Below are 26,334 nucleotides of genomic sequence, written 5' to 3'. Positions count from 1 at the left end.
TGTATGAACTTACAAACGTTTAAATAATATAAATGTAATAAAAATACCTATCATGATATTGTTATATTTTCTATTCTACGATCATGTTTAAATACCCACTGTAAGTAGTATTTAAAATATTATATCATTACAGTGGTGCAACTTGAAAAAAATTTCGGGGGGTGGGTATAACCCCTTAACCCCCCCTGGTTGCGCCACTCTATCGTTATAATATCCTAGACGCATATGTCATCTTACATTTGTACTGTATTATCACGGGATCCCTTCATTTAAGTATATATTATGTTTTGGCAGCAGAGGAGTGGTATTGTTAAAACAGTCTCCTCTGCTGTCGATAAAACGGTAAAATAAAGTATAATTGATTTTGATTACTTACAACAAAATGTATATAATTCTTCAGCCTGCTGCATAATATACGACGAGTGACGAACTATCATCTCGTTTCATCGCTTGCTCCGTGCATTGCTACCAGGTGATCGGTAAATTACTTAAAATGTATTACTTGAATTAATATTTTATTTCAACATAATATACATAAGTACAAATTGTACTCGGTATAACAAATATAAGTGTCTTGTTTAGTATGATTAACATAAAAATAATTTCATCATTATACATTAATCTGTCACTCACTAACACGGTATATACCAGAATAGAAAAAGTTTAAATACCTAATTAACTACCAGTTGCCAGGTTACACCAAGACCGTGGTTATAGGTTATATCACTGGTATAAATGATGTCAAAAATCTGATCAATATACCTACACGGGGTAGGAATTTATTTCTAATCAATTTAGGAAAGGTACAGAAAACATTATAATGTATCATAAATTCATAACCTTAATAATAAGGGGATTGGAGCACTCCGTATTTTTCGCAGCTTTAGACCAATAAGCGGAAGATTAGTTTATGTACTTCCTGATGTCCGATTATTGTTTTAAAAATACGTATGAATTTATCATCCTCTTTTCTAGGTTATGTAGGAAACAGATTTTCGATTTTTTTATTCAATAAGACTTAAAAAAATATGTTAACTTTTTCAAAAATTATAAAAGTATTTTTATTTTATACACAATACACATACATTCAGTTTAAAAACATCAATTATTTTTCCTACATAACCTAGTAAAAAACTTCCCGAATACAGATCTATTTTCAAAATGTAAATCAGATCATAGGAAGTAACTAAAAAAATCTTTCTCTTATAGCTATTTTGTACCGATTTTAAAAACGGAAAAATGTCAAAAACTTAATTTGGTGACCTGTGCATGCGCGTGCTTGAGTGAGACTGTTCTTAGAATCGTAGACGATCTAATATCCATAGATATATATATTATCTATGTCTAATATCATGGTCATTAGCCTAATGATCGATAAGGAACAGATATAGAAATGTTCATGGAAATAATAGTAACTCTGAAAGTCGTCGATTATTCAATTATTAATTTTGTATTTCGCTGTTCATTCATTCAGTCTTTGTTTCTTCAATCATTTTGTGTAATATTTTTTCAAAAATGGGTAAAGATTGGCATTATGGTCAAAATTCTCGTCGGAAATTATTTGTTCCAAAGAAGAAACCAAAACATAATTTGGCGAATTATAAAAAATATTAATTAAAATAAAATATTTTCTATTGTAATATCACTTGACCTATCTAATCGAATAGTATATATTATTTTAAATTTATTAATTTTATGTTTCGGTGTAATATGAACACATAATTTATCTACACCGATGAATATTATATGCACCTGCACACTGTAGGGAAGCTGAGGTTCTCTTCTCTACATCGTGATGTGCACCTAACAAAGTTAATAATAATATTTTGTTCATTTTACAAAATTACGAGACTAGTAGCGCACTCTATGCGACTAATAAAGATCTCATGTGTCCACTATCCACATTATAATATTGTGCTGCAGTAAATAGTAATTTTTTTTCGAAAAATATAATAAATATTTAGATTTTAGAATAAGTATTACAATGTTTCTATAGTTAATATGAATTTAATGTGTATAAATTGTATAACATTATACGATCTTTATGAAGTGTTGCAAAAGATTTCGTTACGACTTAACGAGAAGAGTCGGCCAGCCAGCTTTGTACAGTGCTGGCTTACATTTTCTTGCTCCTCAGTCCTTCCATAGTTCCATATAATGTCAAATATGAATATTACCATAGTCATAAATCAATAAATTTAATCTAATACAAATAGCCATAAAAAATATGCGTTGCACTGTACACATACGCAGTCTGTCACAATCTAAATTACTTATTAATCAGGCATAAAGATTTGGGGATTACTTTATATTTATGATATTGATTCATATTTTATTATAATTTTTAAGTTACCAATAAAATATAAAATACGTGCTTTTTTTCAATAGTTTTCATAGGAAAATTATTATGCTATTGTACAGGATTAGACACGAACTACGAACATGACTAAATAATCGGCACGATGGATATAGGTATATTCGTTAGAATGCAATGTCTTGGAACTTGAATTCTGTGTAATTTTGATTTTTTATTGCACATTTCACAATCAACAAATTTAAATTTTATTTGAATATACTGTTATACTATACAAATTTTTTGTATATTTTGACCATGTATTTCTAATACATTAAAGTATTAAACATAGTCATTATTTAAAGTGCACAATTTTTAACATTATAAAAATAAATTCATATCAAAGATGACACATAATCAACTGATATCAAAGTCGATCTTAGTCGATTAGTTAATTTTTTTCATCATTTAAAAAAATTGTTCTTAACTTTTACTAAATATATTTTATATATATATATAATTACTTTATTCTAAAATCAATGGTGATAGCTTAACAAATATTTAGTACTTATCTCACTCCCAAGCCGCTATAAGTTGCAGTCCTACGAACAATTTTATGTTTAAATTATAGAACCAATAATCAAATTTCAAAATGGCATTTATTAATACCTGCACAAACAGTTTATAATTAAAATTAACTTACATTTACTTACCTAAAACGCGGGTTACCTCAAAAATACCGGGCGAAATTTACTACATAGAAATTTATACCTAATAAATACCGGGCGCAATTTACAATTTTTCCCTTCGTCGGGCGCAATTTACGTTTACCCGATGAGATAAGTAGGTTACCTAATTGATTTATTATAAGAGTTGACAGTTGTCTATTCTCACATAAGTATGATGCTTAACCTAACCTTACTCAATCGCTTATGTTATATAATATATACTATACATCAATATACCTAAGTAGTTTTGACCAATTAACTTTCGACTTTCCCGTATATTTTACAACCTAAAGACAAGGAAAATTCAATAGAAAATAGAATATTTTTGTATTTATATATTACCTACTCTTGTTAAAACGGTTACCTACGTTAAATTTACTCACGATTTGCGGATAACTGTTGGTATAAGACCCGGAGATTGTCACTTGACACATTGAACCTATAATCTTAATGGCTAATATAATATTATTACTTGGCGTCTTCGCTCTCGTTAGGGATACAATACCTTTAACAGCTGACTAATAATAATTTGTATAAAAAAACACAGTCTCGACTAATATTTGAAGAGTTGAACATCAGAACCCGTATAGTCTAGATAAAGGTAAAGTACCTATATACCTATATACTAATGTACAGTTTGCATGTTTTGCATGCTGATTTTTTGTGTACCTATAATAGATTTTCCATACTTGACTTTTATTACCTACGGTAATATTAAATTTCCAATTTTGTAATTATTGTTCGAGTCTTCCGCGGGTAATGGCTCTATATAGATATTATTATTATTATAAAGTCGTCAGTCTCGCCTCGTTTCCCGTAGTTGCCGCGCATGAAACATTCGGCAATTTAATTATGCATAATGTGAATAATATCCGCGGTTTCTGAGGGGTACATAATAATTTATTAGTAATTCGCGCACGAACGTCGGGCATAGAAACTTACACAAGCAAAGGATAGCAAATAATGTTTGCGCGCAATTATGTGTTATTTGGGCGCGGGGCGTGGGCCCCTATACGTTAAACTTCTACTTTATAGAGAGCAATAACGTTGGTAGGTAGGTATACTGAAATCAGACAACGAGGTTAATTAAACACTGCCGTTCGGACGTTAAAATAAACATTAAAACGTAGGTACTTAATATTATATATTATAATACCGGGTATAAAATGGGGTGATAAGTGAGTGTGTATACTAGTGGTACAGCTAGTAAGTAGGTACCTATACATACTATACGTATAGTGACTGTGTATGCGTACTTCGATGTTTTTTAATTGCTGAAAGAACAGTTGATAAGAAACATTGTATTTACCTACATTTGCAGCTGGACAGTCGAATACACGTTCTAAGAAGAAAACAAATTAATTAATCATAAAATTAAATTGTAATATTGATAAACCAGTAGAACGTAGAAGCCCAAAACTTTATTCTATTTCAAATACCTACCGAAATATATATAAATACAACAAATATTATAAGAGATTAATTGGGAATCGCACGTAAATGTATTTTAATTGTACACAAAATTATAATGAACTATTAGTAAGTATAATAAAAAAAAAAAGTTAAGACAGGCACCCACAGGTAAATTTGTTTAAAAAATAATATAGTTAAAAAAACATTGATCAAGCGTTAAAAATTAATTAAATTAATACAAACTATTACGGTAGGTATACATTCAAAAAATGCATGATGAAATAATAATAGAATATTGAACCAGTCAATCGTAATAAATTTTTCTCTGGGGGGGTATAACCCCCCTGAAATAAACACTGCTAACGAATTTAATGGTAAAATTAATTTACTTACATAATATTTATTCTTGTAAAAAAAAAAAAGATTTTCAAAAATACCTTGTTTTAACATTTTTTTTTTTTATGGTTTTATCGAAGTGATGAAATCTAACCTGGTTTTTTTTGTCTGAAGACACTATAGTAAAATAAAATACTTAGAATTATATTTTCCACTTTACGCTAGATGTTGGTAAAAAATTGCATCTAGTTTGTGCTTTTGGGAGTCACAAGTAAAAACTTCACTGTACTTTTCAAAATAATACTACAAAACATTAGTATTAGCATAAAAATAATTGTTTATTAACATTGGTTACTAAAACATTAAATTGCTTTGCTCAGATTCGTTTCTTATTGTACACAATGATGGTTTATAACACGTAAATAATTACAGCATCTTACTCAATAACGAGTTACTGTATAGAAGAACAATTCAGCAGTAAGTTAGCAAATTAAATATTATTAAAAATAAAAAATAAACTATAAAATGTGTAAACGTATTATATTTAACTTTTAAGACATTCTTTATTAAGGATTTTTTAATGCATTTTCTTTGATTTTTTATGGAATTAGTTGTAAATTAATAGGTAACCAATTTTAATAGTATACAATCACTAATGTTCTAATCAGAGACTGGAATCTTCATGATTTTTTTCGGTTACCTTAAAATAATCTTTAAAATGATAACATTATAATTACTTAATAATAATATTAATAATTTAATATTTGTTGGTAATACCTATTTTATAATTGGTTGTTTATATTTGATATTAAGCTTGAGTGACACAATCTTAAAGTCTACACTCTATAAGTACTTTATAGGCACAATAATGATAATTTTTAAAAATTAATTAGAAATAATAATATATCTATGTTTATTCTTATTTTTTAGTAGTAATTACAGTAAAAAATTAACATAAAGAATTTATATTGAACCTAAAATTAATTTTAATAAATCTTTATCTAAATATATTATTTCCAGTTAAGTTCTGGTGATATTCTAATTCTAAAATATTGAAATAATGGTTTTGGAAAAGTGCTAGGTCCTAAACCAGTTCTTTTCAGTATGATTCTAGTCCCTGGTTATTACATTTGCATTTTACAATATAGTTTTAAATGTAAGAGTTATAAGTTATTGTTCTACTATAAACTTACTGTATTTTATTACTTTTCAAGTTATAACAATTAACAATAAAAATTCAACTATTATTTAATTTGTAATAATTGACAAAATCTTTATTTAAATTAATAACATTGTTATTAAAATTAAAACAACAAAACATTAATATAAGTATTATGAGTTAAAATAGTAGTTACAAAACTTGTGTAGTACACACATATTATAGTGTTATAAAATAAAATTAAAAATAACAATCTTTCAATAAAATCTTTATAAAATTTAATTACTTAATAAAAAAAAATATATCATTCCTTAAAAACTATTAGGTTGACAATTTGACATCACATTTATGTTTGACCTTGTATATATATTAATACACCTGAATAAAACAAAAACAAAAATGTACATCAAAAATTTAAGATGATAATACACAATTTAAAAATGTACACAATTTAAATATGCAGGTACGGATTTATAGAATAGCCTTGAACATCAGTGACTTATTTATAGATAGGGGACAAGGGTGTTAGATAGGGTTGCTTTTAATATTTTTTTAAAGAAAATTTTTTTATAATATGTTTAAGAAACTAAATGAATTATAATATTTAGTTAAATAAAAACACTGGTCAATGATAAACAAATTGTGTTGGTCAATAATTAATAACAATTATCCAGTATACTTGAGAAAAAGTAATCATGAAACAAAATGTTTCAAAAATCTTACTTATTTAAATATTCTTATAGGAACTTAATACCTGAATTTTTATTTTTCCGTCACTAATCTGTTTACATTATTAGTAAACATAACGGGTTTCAAATAACCCTAATCATGAACATAATATTTAATTATTAATTAAAATACAATTAGTAGTTGGTTGAAACTAACTGTTGACATTCAAAATGTATGATCATCAAGTATATCAATGATACCTAGTCAATATTCCATAAAACATACAAGTTAATAATTTGCTTATTGCACCAATTTTTTCATTAAATTGTTCATTGGTAATGACTTTATAAGTTATGACTAAAACTAGATAAACATATCATGATAGTACTTGTTTTCATTTTACCTTGCATTCTAAACATTCTACTGTGTCTGGTTCTTGAGAACAACTGAATTCTGAAATATGTCCACATTTCATTATTATAGGAATCAAATGTACACATGAACCACAATTTACACCACATGGTTTTTTGCATAAATGTCTAAATAAACAATTTGAATTGGGTTTTTTACATATTTGGTTGCAATTCAATTGTTCAAAGCATTTTTTCTCAAGTGTATGCCCACAACTTAATGTTTTATTTACCTAGAACATAAATTATAAAAAATTAAGATAATTCATAAATTCATAGTTAAATGTTCTTTAAATAAAAAAAAAAATTAACCTTAAAATCACATTTAATATTTTCTACATCACAGCACTTTCCTTGAATAATATGGCCACAATCATTAATTTGGCTAATTGAAACTTGACATGAGCAGTCTTCATAACACATTCTACGACATTTATGATTTCTAGGACATTTCCTAAACACAATATAAAAGAATGCTGCTTATGTTTTCTTATTACTCAATAATAAGAAATTCTCACCTATTACACATATTTAAACACTTAACCGTCAAATGGTCACTATCTTCAACATGACATAATCTCTGACATAAATGTCCACAAGAAAGTTTGACATTACATTTTAATTGACACAGAGTAAGCATTTGGAAATCTAAATCATTTGATGCACTTCCTATAATTTTGTTATGAATTTGACACTTCAACAATAATTTTGGGCCTATATTATAAACACAAATAATAATCACCTATTTATTAGAATATAATACATAGTAAAAACCGGTACTTTATAGTAAAAACAATTTTGTACTCAATACACATCCAATTTGAGATAAATATAATTATTGTACAATTTATTTTTATTCAACAATTCATTGCCTTATAAGATTAGGTTGTTTTATTGAGTTAATAAATAATTTAATGGCCAAGTATAAATAAAATAAATTCTTACCTAATGCATGCAAATTACTTAGGTATGTTTTAACACTACTCCACAATTTACTGGCTCTAGCAAGTAATTTCAAATCACCAGCAATATAAAATCCCAATCTAGCTCTAGATAAGGCAACACATACTCTATTGTTGGTCTTCAAAAATCCAATACTATAATTATTATTACTACGCACCAATGATAATAAAACAATTTCGTTTTCTTCGCCTTGATAGCCATCTACTGAAGAAACTCTTATGTCTGCCAAATGTTCATAAGGCGGTGATTTAATCAACTAAAACAAAATAATAATATTAAAAATAGAAAATGTAATGACATATATATGCTTTATTTTACATTAGAAATGTATACAACTTGAGCATTATACATTGCCATAATAGTAATATCTTCTGGATAATATCCTTGTTTTAGTAGATAATTTGCCAATGCAACCAAATATGTTGCTTCAGCTCGATTAACGAAACTGGATAACTCATAATCCTAATAAAATCAAAACATTAAATATTATTTTAAAATTTACGTTTAAAAATTATACTTTTTCTTCGTGCTCATTGTGAGTCATGCAGAATACATTCATGCTAACTCCTTTAACATGAGGTCGTTTCATAACAGATGCATGATTTCTTAAATGTGGATAAATAACTGGTGCAACTAAACCTGCTATTTCTGGTCGCATACGATGTTGTTCTGCTAATACATATGATGGAATTTTATTATTTACCATACGTTCAAACAATGAAATGTCAAGTCGATATTTTTTGCCTATATTATGATTAGCTGTTTGAGGACGCAGCTGTTTATGATCACCTAGTAAAATACAAAATGAATAATACTTTTTGGAACTTTGATATTCAATCATTTTCTTACAATATAAGTTAACTTAAGAATTTCACTAATTTAGTTCCTACAATAATTATTATATTATAGTCCTTAAAGTGTATAGAATCCAATATAAATATTATAAATGTAAAAAATACATCCTATTTTTATTAGCATAAATTGAATGCCTTACCAATGAGAATAAGATGTTCACAATATTCTGACAATGATGCCACAATGTGAGGTTCTAAAACCTCTGCTGCTTCTTCAATTATAACTAATGAATACATTATATTATATAATTATTCTATCGTATAAGAAATATTTTTATACAATTAATATAATTAAATATAAATTATACTTACCAATTGGACATTTAAGATTTTTAAGCAAATATCTATTTTTAGCAGCGGCTGTTGTTGTCATACCAATCACATACTTATTTTGAACTGGTTTCAAATATCCAATTGATTTAAACTTGTTCATATCTCGTCTACATTGACGAGTAGTATCTTTTATATTTTCAATATTATTATACTCATTTGTTATATACAAACGAACCCAATTATAATACAATAACCAACGATCTCTCTTTCCTAATAAATCACGGTTATTCAGAGTTTCATAAATCATAGAAGATCCAGATTTAAATAATTTTAAATGTTTGACTATATCATCCTCAACGGTTTTCATTATTTTTAATGCATTCTCTAAATCTTTCTTTTTAGAAACATTGTCATCTTTTACATTACGATTCATATCTTTTAGTTGACATTGAACTTGGGTACAATACAGTTTTATACTTTTCAAAGTTATAAAATAGACTTTTGTATTAGCTTCATTTTTATTAAGTTTTGATAATCGAGTAGCAAGTAGGTCATCTTTTTTTATAAAGTCTATAGGATTTATACCGTTTACAGATGAAATATCATGTAATAACCATGCAAGTAAATCATATGAATTTTTAAACCATGTATTAAAACCATTTTTGTTTAGCACTTGCATAAGTAAAGACAAATCAACTATACCTTCGTTGCGATCAATTTCTTTAATATTAATTAGATGCTCATTTTCCTTTTGTATTGAAGCTTTTACATCTCGTTTGGCATCCACATATATGTTGGCACATTCATCCTTGCGAGCAACACTCATCGTTGGAATATAATTCACTAAAATATCACTTTTAGTACCACGCCCAAATCTCGATATATTTCTTGTTATTTTCCATATACCCTCAAGAAATTGATCCAAGGCATGATTTGTCATACAAACAACCATAATAGGATGGTTGAGTTTCTTTGTATTATACATATTTTCAATAATAACCTTCACAATTTCTAATCCAATGTAAGTTTTACCAGTGCCAGGTGGTCCTTGAATCATTGTAAATTCTTTAGTCAAAGCCCCTTTAAATGCTTGATATTGATTAATATCCATGTTAAATATTTCAGCCGACGGCCATTGGTCATTTTGAAGAATATCAAACGTGATCCCATTAATAGTATAAACAGAATTGTCTATTAAATAACTAGGATGAGAAATTTTTTTTATACCATGAACAATATAATTCTTCATTGGGAAATTTGATTCATACAAGTCTTGAAATACTGCCAAAACGTATCTGTAAGGTTCATAAAAAACATCGGGCTCTAATAAATCGATCCAGCTCCATTTATTTACTTCTTCAAAATCAACAACATCAACACCAACTATGCCTTTATTTAACCTAAATGTATCAGTTACAATTCCTAAGCTGAATGTAGCAAATAAATCTTTTGAAAGTAACAACAAAGCACCATTTTTAAATCTTTTACTATCTTCATAATTAAATGTCTTAGCTCGACTAGGTGTATCGAATTGTAAATACATTGTTACAGATGTTTTTTTATTTATTATTTTAACATTACTGTAGTACCACAACCTATCTATTTGAGGTTCAGACACTCTTTTATTAGCATTTATAGATTTTAAAGTATCTCTAATAATAGAAATAAAATCTTCTCGCATGAGACGGAAAAAGTTGTTTAAGTATTCATCACAATTTTTATATGGGCGATCAATTTTATTTGCACACAATGCAGGTGGTCCATTGGTAATATCTTCTAATGTAGGATAAAGTGAAATACGTCTATAGTCATCAGAATTACTTACAGATGTTAACTTTGATGATTTTGACAAATCATTTTCTAACCATTTATAGTTAAGTGTATAGTCTTCTTTTATTTTTCTCGTCATAATGAATGGTTATAACCTGAATAAGATAAAACGTTATTTTATACTTCAATTTCTAAATAAAACTCAAACAGCTAATAATATATTAATATATTTTAAATCTGACATCTTATAATACTATTTAATAGTTTGATACGTTGACCCCTTTTAACAGATTCAATTAAAACACTATTGGAACTTTTAATAACAGTAATTAGTAATTAATCTTATTTAAATATTATTAAATTAATTACAGTTAATTAAACATTAAAATGTTATAGTATTAATGTTAGTATTTTATAAAGATAATTTGAAATTGTACAAAAAAATTTTATTTTAGGTCACACTAATGGGACGTACAAAAGGTTCCTTGTAAATTAACTAATGATAAAACAAAAACTCAACTGATTAATAATTGATAATTTTATAAAATTCTACTTTTGATTTATAGTACATATTATATAAAACTAAATAAATAACAATGCAATATAACTTCTAGTTAACTAATGCCAACATTAATATTATTCAATTATCAATCCATGACATTATTATTATGAGTCAGTAAAAATATTTATAGATATTACATTATTTTGTTGATGAATAATTATAAAACTTTATTGAATCAAGTAAAAATTAGAATAAGAATTAAAATTAATATTTAGTCTTAAAAATGTTTAATTCATCAATAATAAAAAAGTATATAAAAATAAAATGTGCAACAAATTGTTCACGCTGTCATTTTTCAAAAACTAAAATATTAACTAAGAGTAAGTGTTAGTATCTAATATCTATACCAGAGATGACAAATAAGTGAAATAAGTAGCACGTGTGCCAATGTTGCCACGTTTAAGATTTTCGATGGCACTCGAAAAACTTTCATTTGTCCATATATATTTATTGATTTTTTTAGATTTATAGATTTAAGTAACATACAATAAGTTGAATAATCAATTGCACATATTAATTATATACATTTTACAACGACTACATTATAATCATTAATTTTTCATTTGTATTTTTCAGTAAAAAATAATAAAAAATAATTATGGCACGGCTGAAAATTTTTTTTTGAATTATGTCATAAATTAGGACGTTTTAAAAATCCTATTTGCCATCTCTAATCTATTCACTTAAAGATTCATTATTGTTTATTAGCCATTTTTATTAAATCATATTATTTTATACCAATGTTTGTTGACCACCACATCTACCAAAATACAAGTTTATTTAGGCTAGGTAAATTACAAATTATTAAAAATAGAATAACTAATATAAAAAATGAATTTTACTGTATCAATGATTATATAGAAAAAAAATATAATATTATAATACCACCTATGTTAAAAGAATGCTTTACCTGCATGCGTTGTCTCCATATTACAAACACATTATAAAGCAAATTATGTGTTATGTGTTCTAAATAATCCATTTAACTATGTTATGTTATGTTACGTTAAATATTAGTGAATTGACCTATTATCGAATTTAAAAGTAAAATTATTTTAGTGAATATCAGTTTTTTTTTATAAATTTTAATTAAAAAGCCAGTAATAAGCAATTTTAAATTTTAAATTTTAAAATAATCTTAACTAACTTTAAAATCAAAATACAAATTTGTTCAAAACATTAGTAAGACAAAAACAATTTGTGTGGATGTATAGACTTTTTAAAGTTTAAAAGGACGCTATTCAAAATTAAAAGAAATACACATGTCTTAATTATTTTACTTAAATTAAAAAGAAATTTCAACAATAAAATTATTGAAAAATATATTTGAAACACAGTTAATCAATTTATTTGCCTGATTTAATATTCTTGATTTCTAAAATGTATAGAACATTAAAAAAATATATGATATTGTACCTACTACCTGATATATTTACTAAGTTTCCAAATATTTATAATTTATAAGTAATGTACCTATTAAATATACTTGATGATAAACATTAAACATCTAAATATAATACAGCCTTTAGTTGAAAATAATTGATTTAATAATGAATTTTCAAATAAACAAAATGTAAATATAAAACTATTATCATATAGGATATACCTATTTTAAATTTCAAAATACCTACAAATTTTTCAAAGTAGATTACCCACATTTGCCTATCTATATTGTAATACCGCATACTATTACAAATTAAATTATTACTATTAAGAAATACAAACATTGTTACCTTTTTAAAATTTAAAAGTACAAATAGATGAGTGAATAATAGTATAATACATTATGTGACCATCTAAATTCTAAGTAACCAAAATTTAATTTTAAAATTTCGATTAGAATAAAAAATTCATTAACGTTATAATTTAAATGGTTTTTAAATAATAGATCATTTACCTTGGTTATAAAAAAGTATGAATTCTTCTGAAACAAAATACACTTAATACGTTAAGTTTGGTTTGGGATACGGATAACGGACATACGGTTATTCAAAATTCCAATAAATGTTTATGTATAAAAATCAACAATATTACGTGAGACAATTCTCGTCATTAACCAATGTATATACGTACTCATGTATTTATTTTAACCATTAACCCACTGGTCACTTGGATTATTATGATTATTATATTATAGTATTATAATTTATAATTATACACATCCACAATGGTCTATGATCATTAGTCTTCAAATATTAAATAACAACTAACAAAATATCCTGGATAATTGGTATTTTAGTTTATTTTTATAATGTTATAAACTACTATGTATAACAACAATTTATGTGGATATGGAGAGATAATAATAAATAACGTTGACATGATAAAGTATAATCACAGACTCTAGTTTAATGTGTTGGCTTGTGGTGGGGAACTAGTGGATATCAGCTGTTTGATAACTGATAATTAATAACCGCCAAGCACGGATGTCGGATATTAATATATTATGTTGGATATAGTCAAGTACCTAAGTACAGTAATGGAAATAGGAATATTGCTGAATTATTGCTGACAAGAGACATTCTTGGCCCTTGGGTGATAGAACTATAAAAGTACTAAGTAATGTGTAATCCCAGAACAGAGTTAGAAAGATTTAATAAATAGGTGTCAAATATTTCAACTTCCAACGGAAAAGATAAACAAATTATGTTTCGTAGTTTTTATATTGTATTATGTATCATTGTTTTATTTAATCTATTCTATAAATTTAGTAAGAAATTTACCGTCCCCTACCACCCATAGATAATACGTCATTCATTATCTTTACCACCACCATGAATTAATGCCAGCCGGCAACTGTGTTCATATTTCATGTAATAATTCGGACCGTTTGTATGTTTATTGATTGCTAGTGCTACGACTTAAAATATATATTTTGTCATGGTGATAATTACGAAGCTGCGGTTTAATCACATCACAGTGGTATTATATTCATGAAATAGATTTAAACTATAGGTAGTGACTAGAGAGCCTTGAGACTTTGATGCTCTTTGTAATAAATGGTTCTATACAAATACATAATTAATATTATAATACCATTTACAATTTACTACAGATTAAATACAATTTTAATTTATTTAAATAACACTCATAAAACACAGCTAGTCATTTATAAAACTATTAAATTTCTTCATATTTGTATTTGATATATAAGGGAGTGTGACAATCAAAATACCTTACGTTCTTACTCTTGTACTATAATACTATCTTGAAAATATGTATTAATTTTCAATTGTTGCCACTGATTAATTGATTATAGAACTCTATAATAATTATTAATTGTTACTACCTACGTCAGTTTTATTTCATTAGATATAAAAGAATGTTTCAAAGTAATTACATATATTTCCAATAGTTTATATTATCTACGTATAAGTTATTGTATTCCAATATGATTAAATCAAGTATAGTAAAACACGTATTTTACATTTTTAAAATCATTTTTTACACAATTATAAAATATTATATAATAATATATACATATAACATCTCAACCAATTTGTCACAACTATGCGTTTTATTTGTTTAATAGCCCCTAATAATTCTAGTAAATGCAACTCAGTTAAAGTTGATACTATTTTATATTTACCTTTATTAATTAGGTAATATAGGTACCTAATTAATAACTATTAATCGATGGTATAGGAGTTGCTTGTACAGTTTAGCCGTTGTTGATATCTATAGTAACTATGTCTAAAAAATAAATTTAATAATTTATATTTATTCTGTACGATCTTAGATTATCAAGGTTGGATCTAAATTCTAAATTATTATTTATTTGATATCGATATATCATACAATTTAATATTTTCACTTTAATCTAGTTAAATGTGTAATTAAAAATCCAATATCCAAATAAAATTGTTTTTTTAATAGATTTAACGTAATATAGGTCTACATGCAGGTACCACATGTGAAATTTTAAAGCTTACAACTTTCAGTGCTAAATATAGTTACTCTTATTATGATAAGTCAACTATCATCTTATAAGTAAAAATTGTATAGCGTAATACCTATACCTAGTACCTATATAATTGTATATTACAATTGTTGAGCCAAAGTGCGTACCAAACTTATACTGGAAAATTATAAAAAAGAAGAAAAAAAAGTTAATTTGGTTAAGTAAATTTTTTTTCATTAACTTCCCGTCTTCCCCACTTTAGAATATTATTCCCCATTTGATTATAATGTCTGACCTAAAATCTAAATGTCTAATCATAATTACAGTTATAAGATTAATGCTTTGCAGGATTCGCAAACAAATTTAAGTGGACGTTGTTAAAATATTTTAAACATTGACGATACGTTATTTTAAACTACATTTACTAATGCTGTATACTCGTACATATAGTATTTTATCGTCGCCGGGTCAATCGAATAAATTTTTAATATTCTCTCAAAACGTGTTCCCCCTCAAAACCCTGTATAGTCATCAGCACGATCGGTGCACTATCTTAGTACCTCATTACACCGCGCGGCGGGATTTAGGACATTGCACTGGCGCACTCGCGCCCAAACCAGACTTGCGCCCTTCCCACTCGCTGCAGCTTATTCGGAAATAGCAGCGTTCAATATATATAACGTCAGTGCCGTCCGTATTTACAAACGCTTGTTTTGTTTCCCTCGAGTTCGAAAACAACAATTGATCGATGATATACAACTTACGATCGCGACCAAAACTCGAGTTCGTTAAAAATTCATAAATATTAAATATATATACATTTCAGGGGTATAGTATACTATACTGTACCTTGTCATACAAAAATGCGCATTTTATACATGGAATCAATAAAGGGTGAGTAACAACGTGTATATAGGACCTACATTGAAGGCACTTTGTTTGCGCGGGGCAGGTATAGGTCAATATTATATTATGTGTATAAGAATGGTACTATTACCTACTACTTAACACATATAATATATATTTGGTAAATAATAAATATTATTATATATTAAGTGATGTTTGAATTTGAATGGATATTTGTTATGATATGGGCATTACCTATATAGGCTATAATAAATAATAATGACCTGCAATCTGCTTATAGTGAATTGACTGCATTGATCACCGATAATTGTTGTGCACAAATTTTGTCATTTTTATCACTGATTACTGAAATATCGATTAAAAATAACTATATAAATAATATATGAATCTACTATAACTATAATATTTTAAATTTATAATTTAGTTTAGGTATAATCGATATTTAGGAGGAGGTGTTTCCCGTGGGGTGTAATTATTGAGTAAAATTGAAGAAGTGGATGAAATTTCGAATATGCGTTCAAGCAAAAAATGACAAAATATATTGTGGAGGGATGATAAATCATACTCCATTATTATACATTTATACCTATGCATTATACTGACCCCATCCTTCCCCCTTCCCTGTTAACTACTTTGACAGCTTCCGTAGTATAATATTTACCTATTATTACGATAAAATATTGGTAGTACCTAATACATGAATATAAATATTAAGTATCTTCGAATCATTCTGTACCCCAATCGCCCACATTGACCGTAACCTGTATTATGTAGCTACATTAAACTATTTTAAAGAATAAAATTATAAATTATATTACATTATACAGGCGATGGTGAACGACACCGAGAATAATCGAAAGACGACCGTTGGCGCGCTTTGTGAGCGGCAAACGACCACGTCCAGCGTATTAGAATGACGGTCCAGGTAGCTCTGCCCGGAAGGAGAATCGACCAGCCGGTGGGAATTGATTTAGTCGTATCGTACTACACGGTAGGAATACGTATGAATACGTATATATAAAATAAATTATATATACAGACGTATAGTATTATACCAATATGTAAATAAAATAACTAGATCCTGGATTTAAATGCTCCATAAAATGCATTTTTACCGCAATATAATGTCATTAATAATGTTTTAATTTTTTTTTGGTTTTGAGTGTTAACCGACAAAAATATCACTTTTGAGACTAAATTAATCGTTCTTAACATACAAAAAATGTATAATTTATTACTTTTTACCGTATCTTATGTTAGATTTAGAGCATTATATTACCTAACGATTTAACAATGATGTAATCATGAATACAAAGATAAGTATTTGAATAAAATGTCTTGAGCCAAAACTTGAATAACTATAGGTACTAATTAAGATTTTTCTAATATATAAAACGGATTTTGTTATTGAAAACTTAAACTTCACAAAAATGAATACATTTTGCATTCAATATTCAAATCCAGGCCCTAATTATTACTATATATGGTCAGATGGTCTAGAGTTCCAAATCTAGGACAGCTGATATCTATTGTCCGTAACTGCATCTGGACAGATACAAATAAAAATACTAAAAAAAAATATACAACCACACAAGATTAATTTTAACAATCTTTTATGCGCCCTTAATAACCCATTATTAAAAAATGATAACTATTGTTTATTTTAATTGGGTATCCATAAATCATAATATCTTATTAAAATTTATTCAAATAGGTAGGTAATCAATATTATTTTTTCTTCTATTTAACTAGGTAAGTATCAATTAAATTTTAAAGTGGTTAATGGTTATATTATAACCTGCCTAATCTAATCTAAACTTGACTTATTTTCAAGTCTGAACTATGAGCTGATCTGTTACTAAGTTTGCTTAACTATTAACTAATGGGAAGAGCCAAAAGGAGAGTCAGCCTTTCTCAGAGCTCACGCCACAATTTACGTAATTCCAATTTTTTTTTTTTTTTTTAATGTATACCTAATCTATATATTTTAATTAGGTGATTCTATGGTACCTATACAGAAAAATCAAAAGATACTTATTACTTCCTATGCATTATAAATACATTATTATTACTTATTTATTTATTTTATGTATATACTATAATATAGTATATTTAAATGTGCATTAACCAAGTAAGTAGTAAGTGTGATTAGGAATTATTCTTGAAAACATTATAATGTAACTTTTAAAAGAGTGTGGTTTAGATTTTATAATTTAATACATTTCTTAAATCCTAAACATTTTAATAAAGTATATTTTATAAAAAATAAGTTTAAATTAAAAATAAATTAATAAATTATAGTAATACTTTAATTTATTATTATTATTATTATATTATTATTATTATTATTATTATTATTTTATATTTTTTACATCATTTCTAAATCATAATTTAACAATAAGCTAGTGATACTGTGATAGATTGATCCTTAGGTATACTTACGTAATATTTTTGGACTGCTGCGTGTTTTCGCTGCAGTTAGGTCTTTCCATTCAAGCCGCACACGACTGTAAATTTAAAATTTCTATATTTTCGGCTTATTGCTCTAAACATGAACAGATGGTTGAATTGCTCAAATAAAACAATATATACAGCATAGATATTTGTATGGTGTACCTATATTTACCTAAATAAATGCTCTTCTCCGGACTCCGGGCTTCTCCGCGATCATTGCTAATTTGCTATTATTCTAAATAATATGGAACTTATCAGGAGCCTCAGCTCTGAGAAGTCCATTTATATGAATTCTAAGCCTTGACTTGACCGATAGACCAACAATTTCCTTTTAAAGATAACGTAGATTGAAAATACGTTTATTTTATTCGAAATTATTTTGTTGGTACATTTGCACAAAAATCTTTTTTTTTATATTACCAACTATAATAAGTCTATAAAGTTTTAGAATTTATCGACTGTCAGCACTGCAGCAAAATATATTTGTTTACTCTCTGCAGACAGCCTAACAATAAATTTGCATTCAATATAACTCCAAAACCAATCTTATGTTGTAACTTGTATCTAAGCTTTAATATTATAGTGAATAATTTACCTACCATAAAATATGTTAAGAGAGTTATGACTAATGACTTATGAACATTATCTACATACTTGTACAGATCTTGGTTCGTTATTGGTTTTTATTTTTATGCGAAGTATGAGTGTGTAAAATATTAAAATTTAAAAATACTCATCAAACATAACAGAAAAATAGAAACCCCTACTATAAAAAATTAACTTATGTAACACGGATAGTAATAAACTCTAATATTGAGCTAACAGCACACGACTAGTTTTCCTGTACATAAATATAAATTTATTATAAGTACGTATTATATTGCGCATGGAGGGTGGAAGAAATAAAATAAATAGTGCGATGACATCCTTTTAATTATAGATTGAAGAGCCTCGTAAAGGTTTTATTTTTTATCAGACATAGTTAATGTCAAGACTCAAAATCTATTTTTATATGCATTATTCCTTAGATCTTATAGATACTATATCATATAGTATATTATGATCTAAGCATTATTCTCACGCATATGTAAGCATACTGCAAACTGTAGCAATCATTATATTATAATTTATAATTCAGTGTACATGATGATAATTAATAATATAGATATATACCTACGTAATATATCTATAAGATTTAATAATATGCAGTGTTTTATAATATTTCTAGTTATTACAGTTATTTCATAAAAAAAAAATTTAAAAAAAAATTACAGTAATGAATTTATAAATAGGTAACCTAACATAACCTAACGTAACCTATATATTGAATTATAAAATGTATTTTATTAAAATATCTAACTATCTAAGGTGTTTGGCAAAATCTAGGATTTTAGGCGAGCAGGAATTAAACTCCTAGATAAATCTTAATATCTATATATTTTATTAATTATAGATTAAAATTTATAAACAATAATAGAAATTACAATACCTAATAAACTAAAAATATACTGTTAAATTAAAATTTATTTTGATTTTTATAAATAATAAATGATTAGTTTTTATACAAAATAAATAATATGGCCAATAAGTCAATCATTAACATACCTATAAATCAAAATACGCATTGAATGTACATTTAACATTGAAAAGTGATCAACTATTTCAGAACTTAAACAAATAATGTTAATTTAATTTTTCTAAACTGTATATCGTATAGTTAATAGAGGTACGCACAATGAAATTTAGTTATAACGCATTGACTATAGAGCAAAAAAAAAAAAAATGCTAAAATATTATTTTAGTAACCTTTAACTGGTAAAAATAATAGTATTTTTGAATTAACCAATTATCCTATATTATTTATTTAAATATAATAAAAGATCGTTTATTACAGGTAATGACTGTGGCACTCGTCAGTGGATTTGGCCTCCTGGGTTTTTTAGCTTATTGGATTAGAAAAGCCTGCTCGTAAGTATAGTACAGCACTATAATATACCTACAGTCGTATGTAAAAATAGTTGCCTGTTATACCAAACCCAATACACCTATACTCGATTTCTTAATTAGGTACAATTAACTAAAACGATTAGGTAATTGATATACAAATTATTAGGTAGGATACTGCCTACAGTGCAAAATATTTAATCACAGTAAGGGCATTCGATTTCAACAGCGGTGAATATACTTATACATTATACCTATATGGGTTTTTAAGCTAATACCTTATAGTTATCGCACCAAAAAATAAAAATTCATAAATTATTAATAGGTAATCTAAATATCATGTGTCGTGAATATTAACGCAACGCGTGGCCCACCCTACGGCCGTGTTTTCACAAAGTATATTATAATATATATGTAAAAATATAATAGCCATTGACGTACGCTGTACATCGTCGTGTTCATGTGTGGTCCAAAGTCAACGTTACCGTTTGACTTGCATTAAGCTAAAACTCACGCGATATATTTGGGCTATTGTTCGTGTGCACATAGATAATGACCGTGGTTAATTCCCACAACACCATTTATATTATTCGTCTATATTAAAATGCAGAATATATAGAATAATACATGTTACATTATGTTGACGACTATATAAAACACGGTCAGTTTTAATATTTACGGAAAAAAAAAAAACGAACGGGCAACAGCACGCACTTATTATATAGTACAACAGTAACAGTGAAACGCTAAGTTTCAAAATGCCTTGGCCGATCGGTAACCGCAATAACAACAACAACAACAACAACAACAACAACAATAATACTCGTACGATCATATCCGTGTTACCGAATTCGCCTCGATCGGAAAATTGTTTCAACATTATGCCGTCGTCGTCGGACTCGGGATCCGGACGACCCGTTCACAGGGTGAACGGACGCGTAGTATCCCGAAAGCCTGACCGCAGTGTCGTCAGATCGAGGCCCGTGTGTCCATTTAGGTTCCGGCTGGCGTGGTGGTCCAGGCCCGAACCTCCCAAACATTTCGAGGAGTTGTGCGACAACTGTAAATTCGATCGCGGACACAAGTTAGGAAAACTTCATCCTCATTTTGTAACACCCACCCACCCATCCCCCATTAACTCACGACGAAATTTTATAGCCGATGAATAACTTAGAATATAACGATCAATCACTTCCGGTTTGTTGTGTATTGTAGAAATGGCAGCCGGTATCAGTACACAGCGTTGGAACCGGATTCCATTGGGCAGGAACGGATGGAACTGGAACGTAAAGCCCGACAACACGCTCAAAATGCATGCAAGCATTACTTGAGGTTCTGTCCACGATACGCTCTTCTACAACATCTCAACGACATTGGATCAAGGTGAGAATAACTATTTTAATCAGTTGTAAAGTTTACAATCTGTCGATTTTTGTAATAATACTATAAAAAAGTTATTAAAAACTTTGTACTTAGGGTGGATAAACATTGGTTTGTAGTACGCGACGGATCTGTCAAAACAGAACGTCTGTTGACACTTGTGCCTAAAAATCCTAAAAGTGTTCTCGAGTGCACACCAGATACCAGACGTACTATACTAGATCTTTTTTTAACATTACAACATCCATATATATATCCCGTATTGGACGTTGAGTTTGTTGAAGGCGCGACAGATCCAGAAACAACATTTATTACATTAGTATTACCTTTTAACAGTAAGGGAAGTCTCAAAGATCTTATCTATAAGGTATTTTATACTTATTAAAATGACATAATAATTAAAGAAAATATAATTTATTGATATAAATAATTTAGAGTTGTTGGCATGATGATTGGAGCGATAAGTATGGACAGCGCAGTGAAGGTTTGCCGTTGTCACAAATACAAAGACTTGGTCGTCAAATTCTAGAAGCACTATTATTTCTTAAGGAAAGAAAATTTCCACATGATTGTAATTTACATTCCGGCAATGTAATTCTTCAAAATGGAGTAGCCAGGTATTTTTTCAAAAAATAAAACATAGTAAAATCATCACTAAAAATGTATTAATAATTTTACAAAGAATCACAGGCCTGGAAAATTCTCTACTTGGTTTTACATCAAGAATTCAACCCATTGTTATGAGTGGTAATTTCATATTAGATGATTTCTCAGCAATTGATGTCATTTGTTTCGGTATAAAATTGTCTTGAATTTAATTTGTACAAAAATCTGAAAAATATACATTTATTTAGGTCATGTTCTATTTGAAATGGCAGCTGGATATGAATTGCTAACTCCAGAGCCCAGTGAAATTAATTTACAAGATATTGCTCACTACCCTCAAGTAAAAAAATTATTTTAAAATAAATAAAGTATGATGTATTATTAAATATATTTAAATAATCATGAAAACTTGCATATTTTTATTTTAGCTATGCATTTTAATTTAAATGTAATTTTATAATTTCATACATTTATAATTTTTCAGGTTGTTGAAATAATGGACTATGTGTTTAAAAATCCTATGGGTCAAGTTCCTACAATCGAACAGTTAGTAATGACTGAATTTTTCAGAAATATTGATCTCAGAGAAATGCGTGCAACATCTTGGCCTGTGAGTATTAATAAATAATACTTCAGATTTATGATTGATACATAACATTTTTAAAACTAATATACATAAATATTCTTTTGCATATATTTACAGCTATTACAAGCCAAAATGACAGCTTCCTCATCACAGTTATTGGAAACTGTTAGAAACAGAAATAGTAGCAAAAGTGGCTCGTAAATATTTATGTTTAAAACTCAATAAATATATTAAGTTACTAATAATGAATTTATATTATATTGTAGGACTCTAGATGATCATGATGTAACAGAGACAAGTACTAAGGAAAATCTACAAATTAGAAAACTATCAATGTAAATAAACAAATTAACCAAGTTATTTAAATTAAAATGTTTATTCATATTCACATGTTATTTGAATATCTTACAGGAGAAGTAAAAGTTGCGATGATGAGAAGTATTCTCATGCAACAGAAAGAAAATCAAATTTTGTTGGTGACAAAGAGTGCCTGGTAATATATAAAAATTTACATTATGATTTTCTATACCTAAGTATAATGTAAATTGATAAAATAAGTGTAAAATTGTAAACAATTTTTTAGGAACATCGTGGCTTATCACTGTATCACCGACAACAGTCACTAGATTTCCAGTTTTTGGGATAATAATAGCCTTCTAGTTGTCTATTAATTTTAGACTGACACTTATTTTCTATTTCAAGCAATATATTTTTAATATTTAAAAATCGTTATTAGGCAATCATATCTAATGCTTACCAGTCATCATCAGAATCAAATTCAGCTTGTGGATCCTTAGACCATGATCCGTCAGAATTTTTAATCCAACCAATTCTGTGAACATTGTTAGCAATAAAAAGACATGTCAATATTTTATGTTTATTATTATAAATTGTTTTTATCAGAAATATATTAATTTTTTTTTTGTACTGACTCAATTTGTTTACTACTTGAAGTTTGTCCAGATTGAGTGATAGACTTGGTATTTTTAGATATCGTGGAATCTGAATTAGAAACTAATCGTTGATAAGGATGCTGTTTTGCACGATTTATAACATCTTGTAAAGATGGTTTTTTTTTCATTGAAGATACATAACGTGAAACAATGGAAGACTCTTTAGAATTATCTGAATCTAAAAAAAAAAAAAAAATTTTAATTGCAACAAACACCAAACATTTAATAAGTAAATTAATTTAATTACCATTTTCTGGTAGTTCTAATTTTGTTTTACGTTCTGTTGAACAAGCATTAAGTTTTGATGCACCAAATGATTGAACACAGTTTTTTTGTTGCTGTTTAATCTTTATTAACTCCAATTCTTCCTTTCTTTCCAAATATTTACTAAGTTCTTGATAAAGAAAAATGTAATTATAAATAACATTTAATGGTACAGGTTCAAGATAATAATTATACAAAATAAAACTACTATAAATTTAAAGAGTGGCTTAAATCATTGAGCAAACAACTACCTATTAGGTATTTTATTTGAAGAAGCTGTAGCAATAGCTCAGCGGTTCGTAACCTTTTTTCATTCATGTACCCCTTAACCTCTTTCACCACTATTTCACGTACTCCAAATATCAATTTAGAATATAAATAAATAAAAAATAATTTTTTCGCATACACCTTGAGATCATGTTACACACCCCATATTGGAAACCGCTACTAGAGCCTATGCCTTATAGTTTATAACAAAATGACTAATTGCTATAAATCTGATCTAATTTATACAATAAATTTTTTTTTTTGTTTACTTATTAAGACAACATATTATATATTCATGTCAGCTTAAACGTATTTAATAACCATACCATTTAAATGTTTTTTTCCTCTTCTATGAATTGAAAGTACATTAATAGTATCAAAAATTGGTCTTTGAATACAAATCATACAAGTTAATTTCCCATTTGATAATAATTTAGCTTCACCTTCGGGTATTTGAATGCCAAGTAATTCTTTGATCCTTTGTGACTATAACATAACATAATAATTTTAAAATTAAAATTAAACTGTATTTAAAAAAAATAAAAAGTAATTAAAATTGATTAGGTACCTCAAGACTTTTGAGTAAATCACTGCCTGATCCATCACATACACGTTTAAATGACATTATAAAAGTGATAATTTTTAAACTATTAAATACTAGTCATAAAATTAAATTAAATAAGATAAATTATAAAAGATTACCTAAAAAAAAAAATTGAAAATTATCAATAAATTAATGTAAGAAATAAAAAATTAATAAACATACGATGAGAAAAAATTGTATTTTTGTTTTTTGATACAATGTTTACAACACTCTCGAGCTCTTGAACAGTTTCTCCAAGATTGAATACAGTCTATATAAAATAAGATTCAATAATATTTGAATATATATTTTTTTAAATAAGTTTTCATCTGATATTTATTATAAGTAATACTCACCTTATCTGAACAATCAAAGTTTGTTTCAATAGTGTTTAATTTACCACGTAAATTTTGTACTTCATCTAAAATATTCTTTACACTTAGGTCGATGTCATTTTCTTTGCATGTTAAGTTTATCTAAAAATAAACACATTTAGTACCTAAATATATCTAAAAATATGTATATCAAATAATAATATGACATATTTTGTACATTCTTAAGATTTAACAATCAAAATGTTAGTTTTAACAAACATAGATGCCATGAATGTCAGTGAAAAAATTCAATAGCATAACTAAATAACTTTGAATATATTTAAAAGTGAGTAGGAGTCCTGTCAGCTTGAACAATATCTTACTTGATTATTTATTTTTAACTTAGCAGCATTTACAGTTAATTGTTTTAGTTTACGAGAAGCATTAGAACAATGTCTTAATGAAGAACCCAATTCCACTTCAAACTTGTTGGTACAAGATAAATCAACTATAAAAAAACAATTAAAACAATATTTAATTAAATAGGTATTATCAGTTAAAATAAACCAAAGTATCATAATTCTTAATACTACAGATTTAAAATTTTCATATATGTCACAATTTGTGGATTTATAAATTCAAAAAATTAAACAAGCCCACACATCAGGACTATCTAGGAAACTTCCCTATATCTTTAGGTTGATATAATGCACTTTCAATTTAAATTATAAAAACACAAAATAGTATTATAAATACAATATACAAGTTTAAATTCTTAAAATTGT

The 26,334-nt window shown here is 27.0% G+C and overlaps 3 protein-coding genes across 9 annotated transcripts; 1 reads left to right on the top strand and 2 right to left on the bottom strand.

Annotated features, from left to right (window-relative positions):
- Positions 1-6,014: 6,014 nt before the first annotated feature.
- On the bottom strand, positions 6,015-18,899 carry LOC114123428 (NFX1-type zinc finger-containing protein 1-like). Of its 4 annotated transcripts, none has more exons than XM_050204594.1 (11): positions 18,825-18,899; positions 18,641-18,705; positions 9,138-11,023; positions 8,966-9,049; positions 8,489-8,760; positions 8,290-8,433; positions 7,954-8,227; positions 7,527-7,722; positions 7,321-7,462; positions 7,002-7,241; positions 6,015-6,307 (listed from the first exon to the last, which is right to left on the bottom strand). In XM_050204594.1, exons 3-11 carry the CDS (start codon positions 11,005-11,007, stop codon positions 6,299-6,301), a joined length of 3,231 nt encoding a protein of 1,076 aa, XP_050060551.1. In that variant the 5' UTR covers positions 11,008-11,023; positions 18,641-18,705; positions 18,825-18,899; the 3' UTR covers positions 6,015-6,298. The 4 variants fall into 4 exon arrangements, with proteins under 4 accessions (XP_050060551.1, XP_050060552.1, XP_050060549.1 ...); XM_050204595.1 differs by having other exon boundaries at positions 18,641-18,743; positions 18,825-18,842; XM_050204592.1 differs by lacking the exons at positions 18,641-18,705; positions 18,825-18,899 and adding an exon at positions 13,504-13,699.
- On the top strand, positions 15,993-24,099 carry LOC114123429 (slowpoke-binding protein). 2 transcript variants are annotated; one of them, XM_027986390.2, is made up of 13 exons: positions 15,993-16,225; positions 17,026-17,189; positions 20,547-20,620; positions 21,812-21,979; positions 22,073-22,343; positions 22,412-22,593; positions 22,659-22,771; positions 22,831-22,922; positions 23,067-23,192; positions 23,286-23,365; positions 23,435-23,503; positions 23,580-23,661; positions 23,752-24,099. In XM_027986390.2, the coding sequence occupies exons 2-13, from the start codon at positions 17,112-17,114 to the stop codon at positions 23,812-23,814; spliced, it is 1,398 nt and encodes a 465-aa protein (XP_027842191.1). In that variant the 5' UTR covers positions 15,993-16,225; positions 17,026-17,111; the 3' UTR covers positions 23,815-24,099. The 2 variants fall into 2 exon arrangements, with proteins under 2 accessions (XP_027842191.1, XP_050060553.1); XM_050204596.1 differs by lacking the exons at positions 15,993-16,225; positions 17,026-17,189 and adding an exon at positions 18,117-18,135.
- On the bottom strand, positions 22,620-25,506 carry LOC114123430 (sodium channel modifier 1-like). 3 transcript variants are annotated; one of them, XM_027986392.2, is made up of 7 exons: positions 25,419-25,506; positions 25,221-25,354; positions 24,979-25,138; positions 24,369-24,515; positions 24,101-24,299; positions 23,926-24,000; positions 22,620-22,807 (listed from the first exon to the last, which is right to left on the bottom strand). In XM_027986392.2, coding segments are annotated over exons 2-7 (639 nt in total). In that variant the 5' UTR covers positions 25,278-25,354; positions 25,419-25,506; the 3' UTR covers positions 22,620-22,806. The 3 variants fall into 3 exon arrangements, with proteins under 3 accessions (XP_027842193.1, XP_027842192.1, XP_050060556.1); XM_027986391.2 differs by lacking the exon at positions 22,620-22,807 and having other exon boundaries at positions 23,773-24,000; XM_050204599.1 differs by lacking the exon at positions 22,620-22,807 and having other exon boundaries at positions 23,773-24,000; positions 24,101-24,293.
- Positions 25,507-26,334: the final 828 nt, after the last annotated feature.

Source organism: Aphis gossypii, chromosome 3 (genome assembly GCF_020184175.1).
Source record: "Aphis gossypii isolate Hap1 chromosome 3, ASM2018417v2, whole genome shotgun sequence".
In the NCBI taxonomy this organism is placed as follows: domain Eukaryota; kingdom Metazoa; phylum Arthropoda; class Insecta; order Hemiptera; family Aphididae; genus Aphis; species Aphis gossypii.
This window is presented reverse-complemented; position numbering and strand designations above follow the sequence as displayed.

Excerpts from the sequence above, each read along its gene's own strand:
- LOC114123428 (XM_050204594.1), bottom strand. The coding sequence starts at position 11,007 with ATGACGAGAAAAATAAAAGAAGACTATACACTTAACTATAAATGGTTA. Across the intron at positions 9,050-9,137 it reads AAATCTTAAATGTCCAATTG|TTATAATTGAAGAAGCAGCA; the intron begins GTAAGTATAATT and ends TGTATTCATTAG. Across the intron at positions 7,242-7,320 it reads ATATTAAATGTGATTTTAAG|GTAAATAAAACATTAAGTTG; the intron begins GTTAATTTTTTT and ends TTTATGTTCTAG.
- LOC114123429 (XM_027986390.2), top strand. The coding sequence starts at position 17,112 with ATGACGGTCCAGGTAGCTCTGCCCGGAAGGAGAATCGACCAGCCGGTG. Across the intron at positions 17,190-20,546 it reads TAGTCGTATCGTACTACACG|GTAATGACTGTGGCACTCGT; the intron begins GTAGGAATACGT and ends CGTTTATTACAG. Across the intron at positions 21,980-22,072 it reads CTCAACGACATTGGATCAAG|GGTGGATAAACATTGGTTTG; the intron begins GTGAGAATAACT and ends CTTTGTACTTAG.
- LOC114123430 (XM_027986391.2), bottom strand. The coding sequence starts at position 25,277 with ATGTCATTTAAACGTGTATGTGATGGATCAGGCAGTGATTTACTCAAA. Across the intron at positions 25,139-25,220 it reads ATTTACTCAAAAGTCTTGAG|TCACAAAGGATCAAAGAATT; the intron begins GTACCTAATCAA and ends GTTATGTTATAG. Across the intron at positions 24,516-24,978 it reads AGGAAAAAAACATTTAAATG|AACTTAGTAAATATTTGGAA; the intron begins GTATGGTTATTA and ends TTCTTTATCAAG.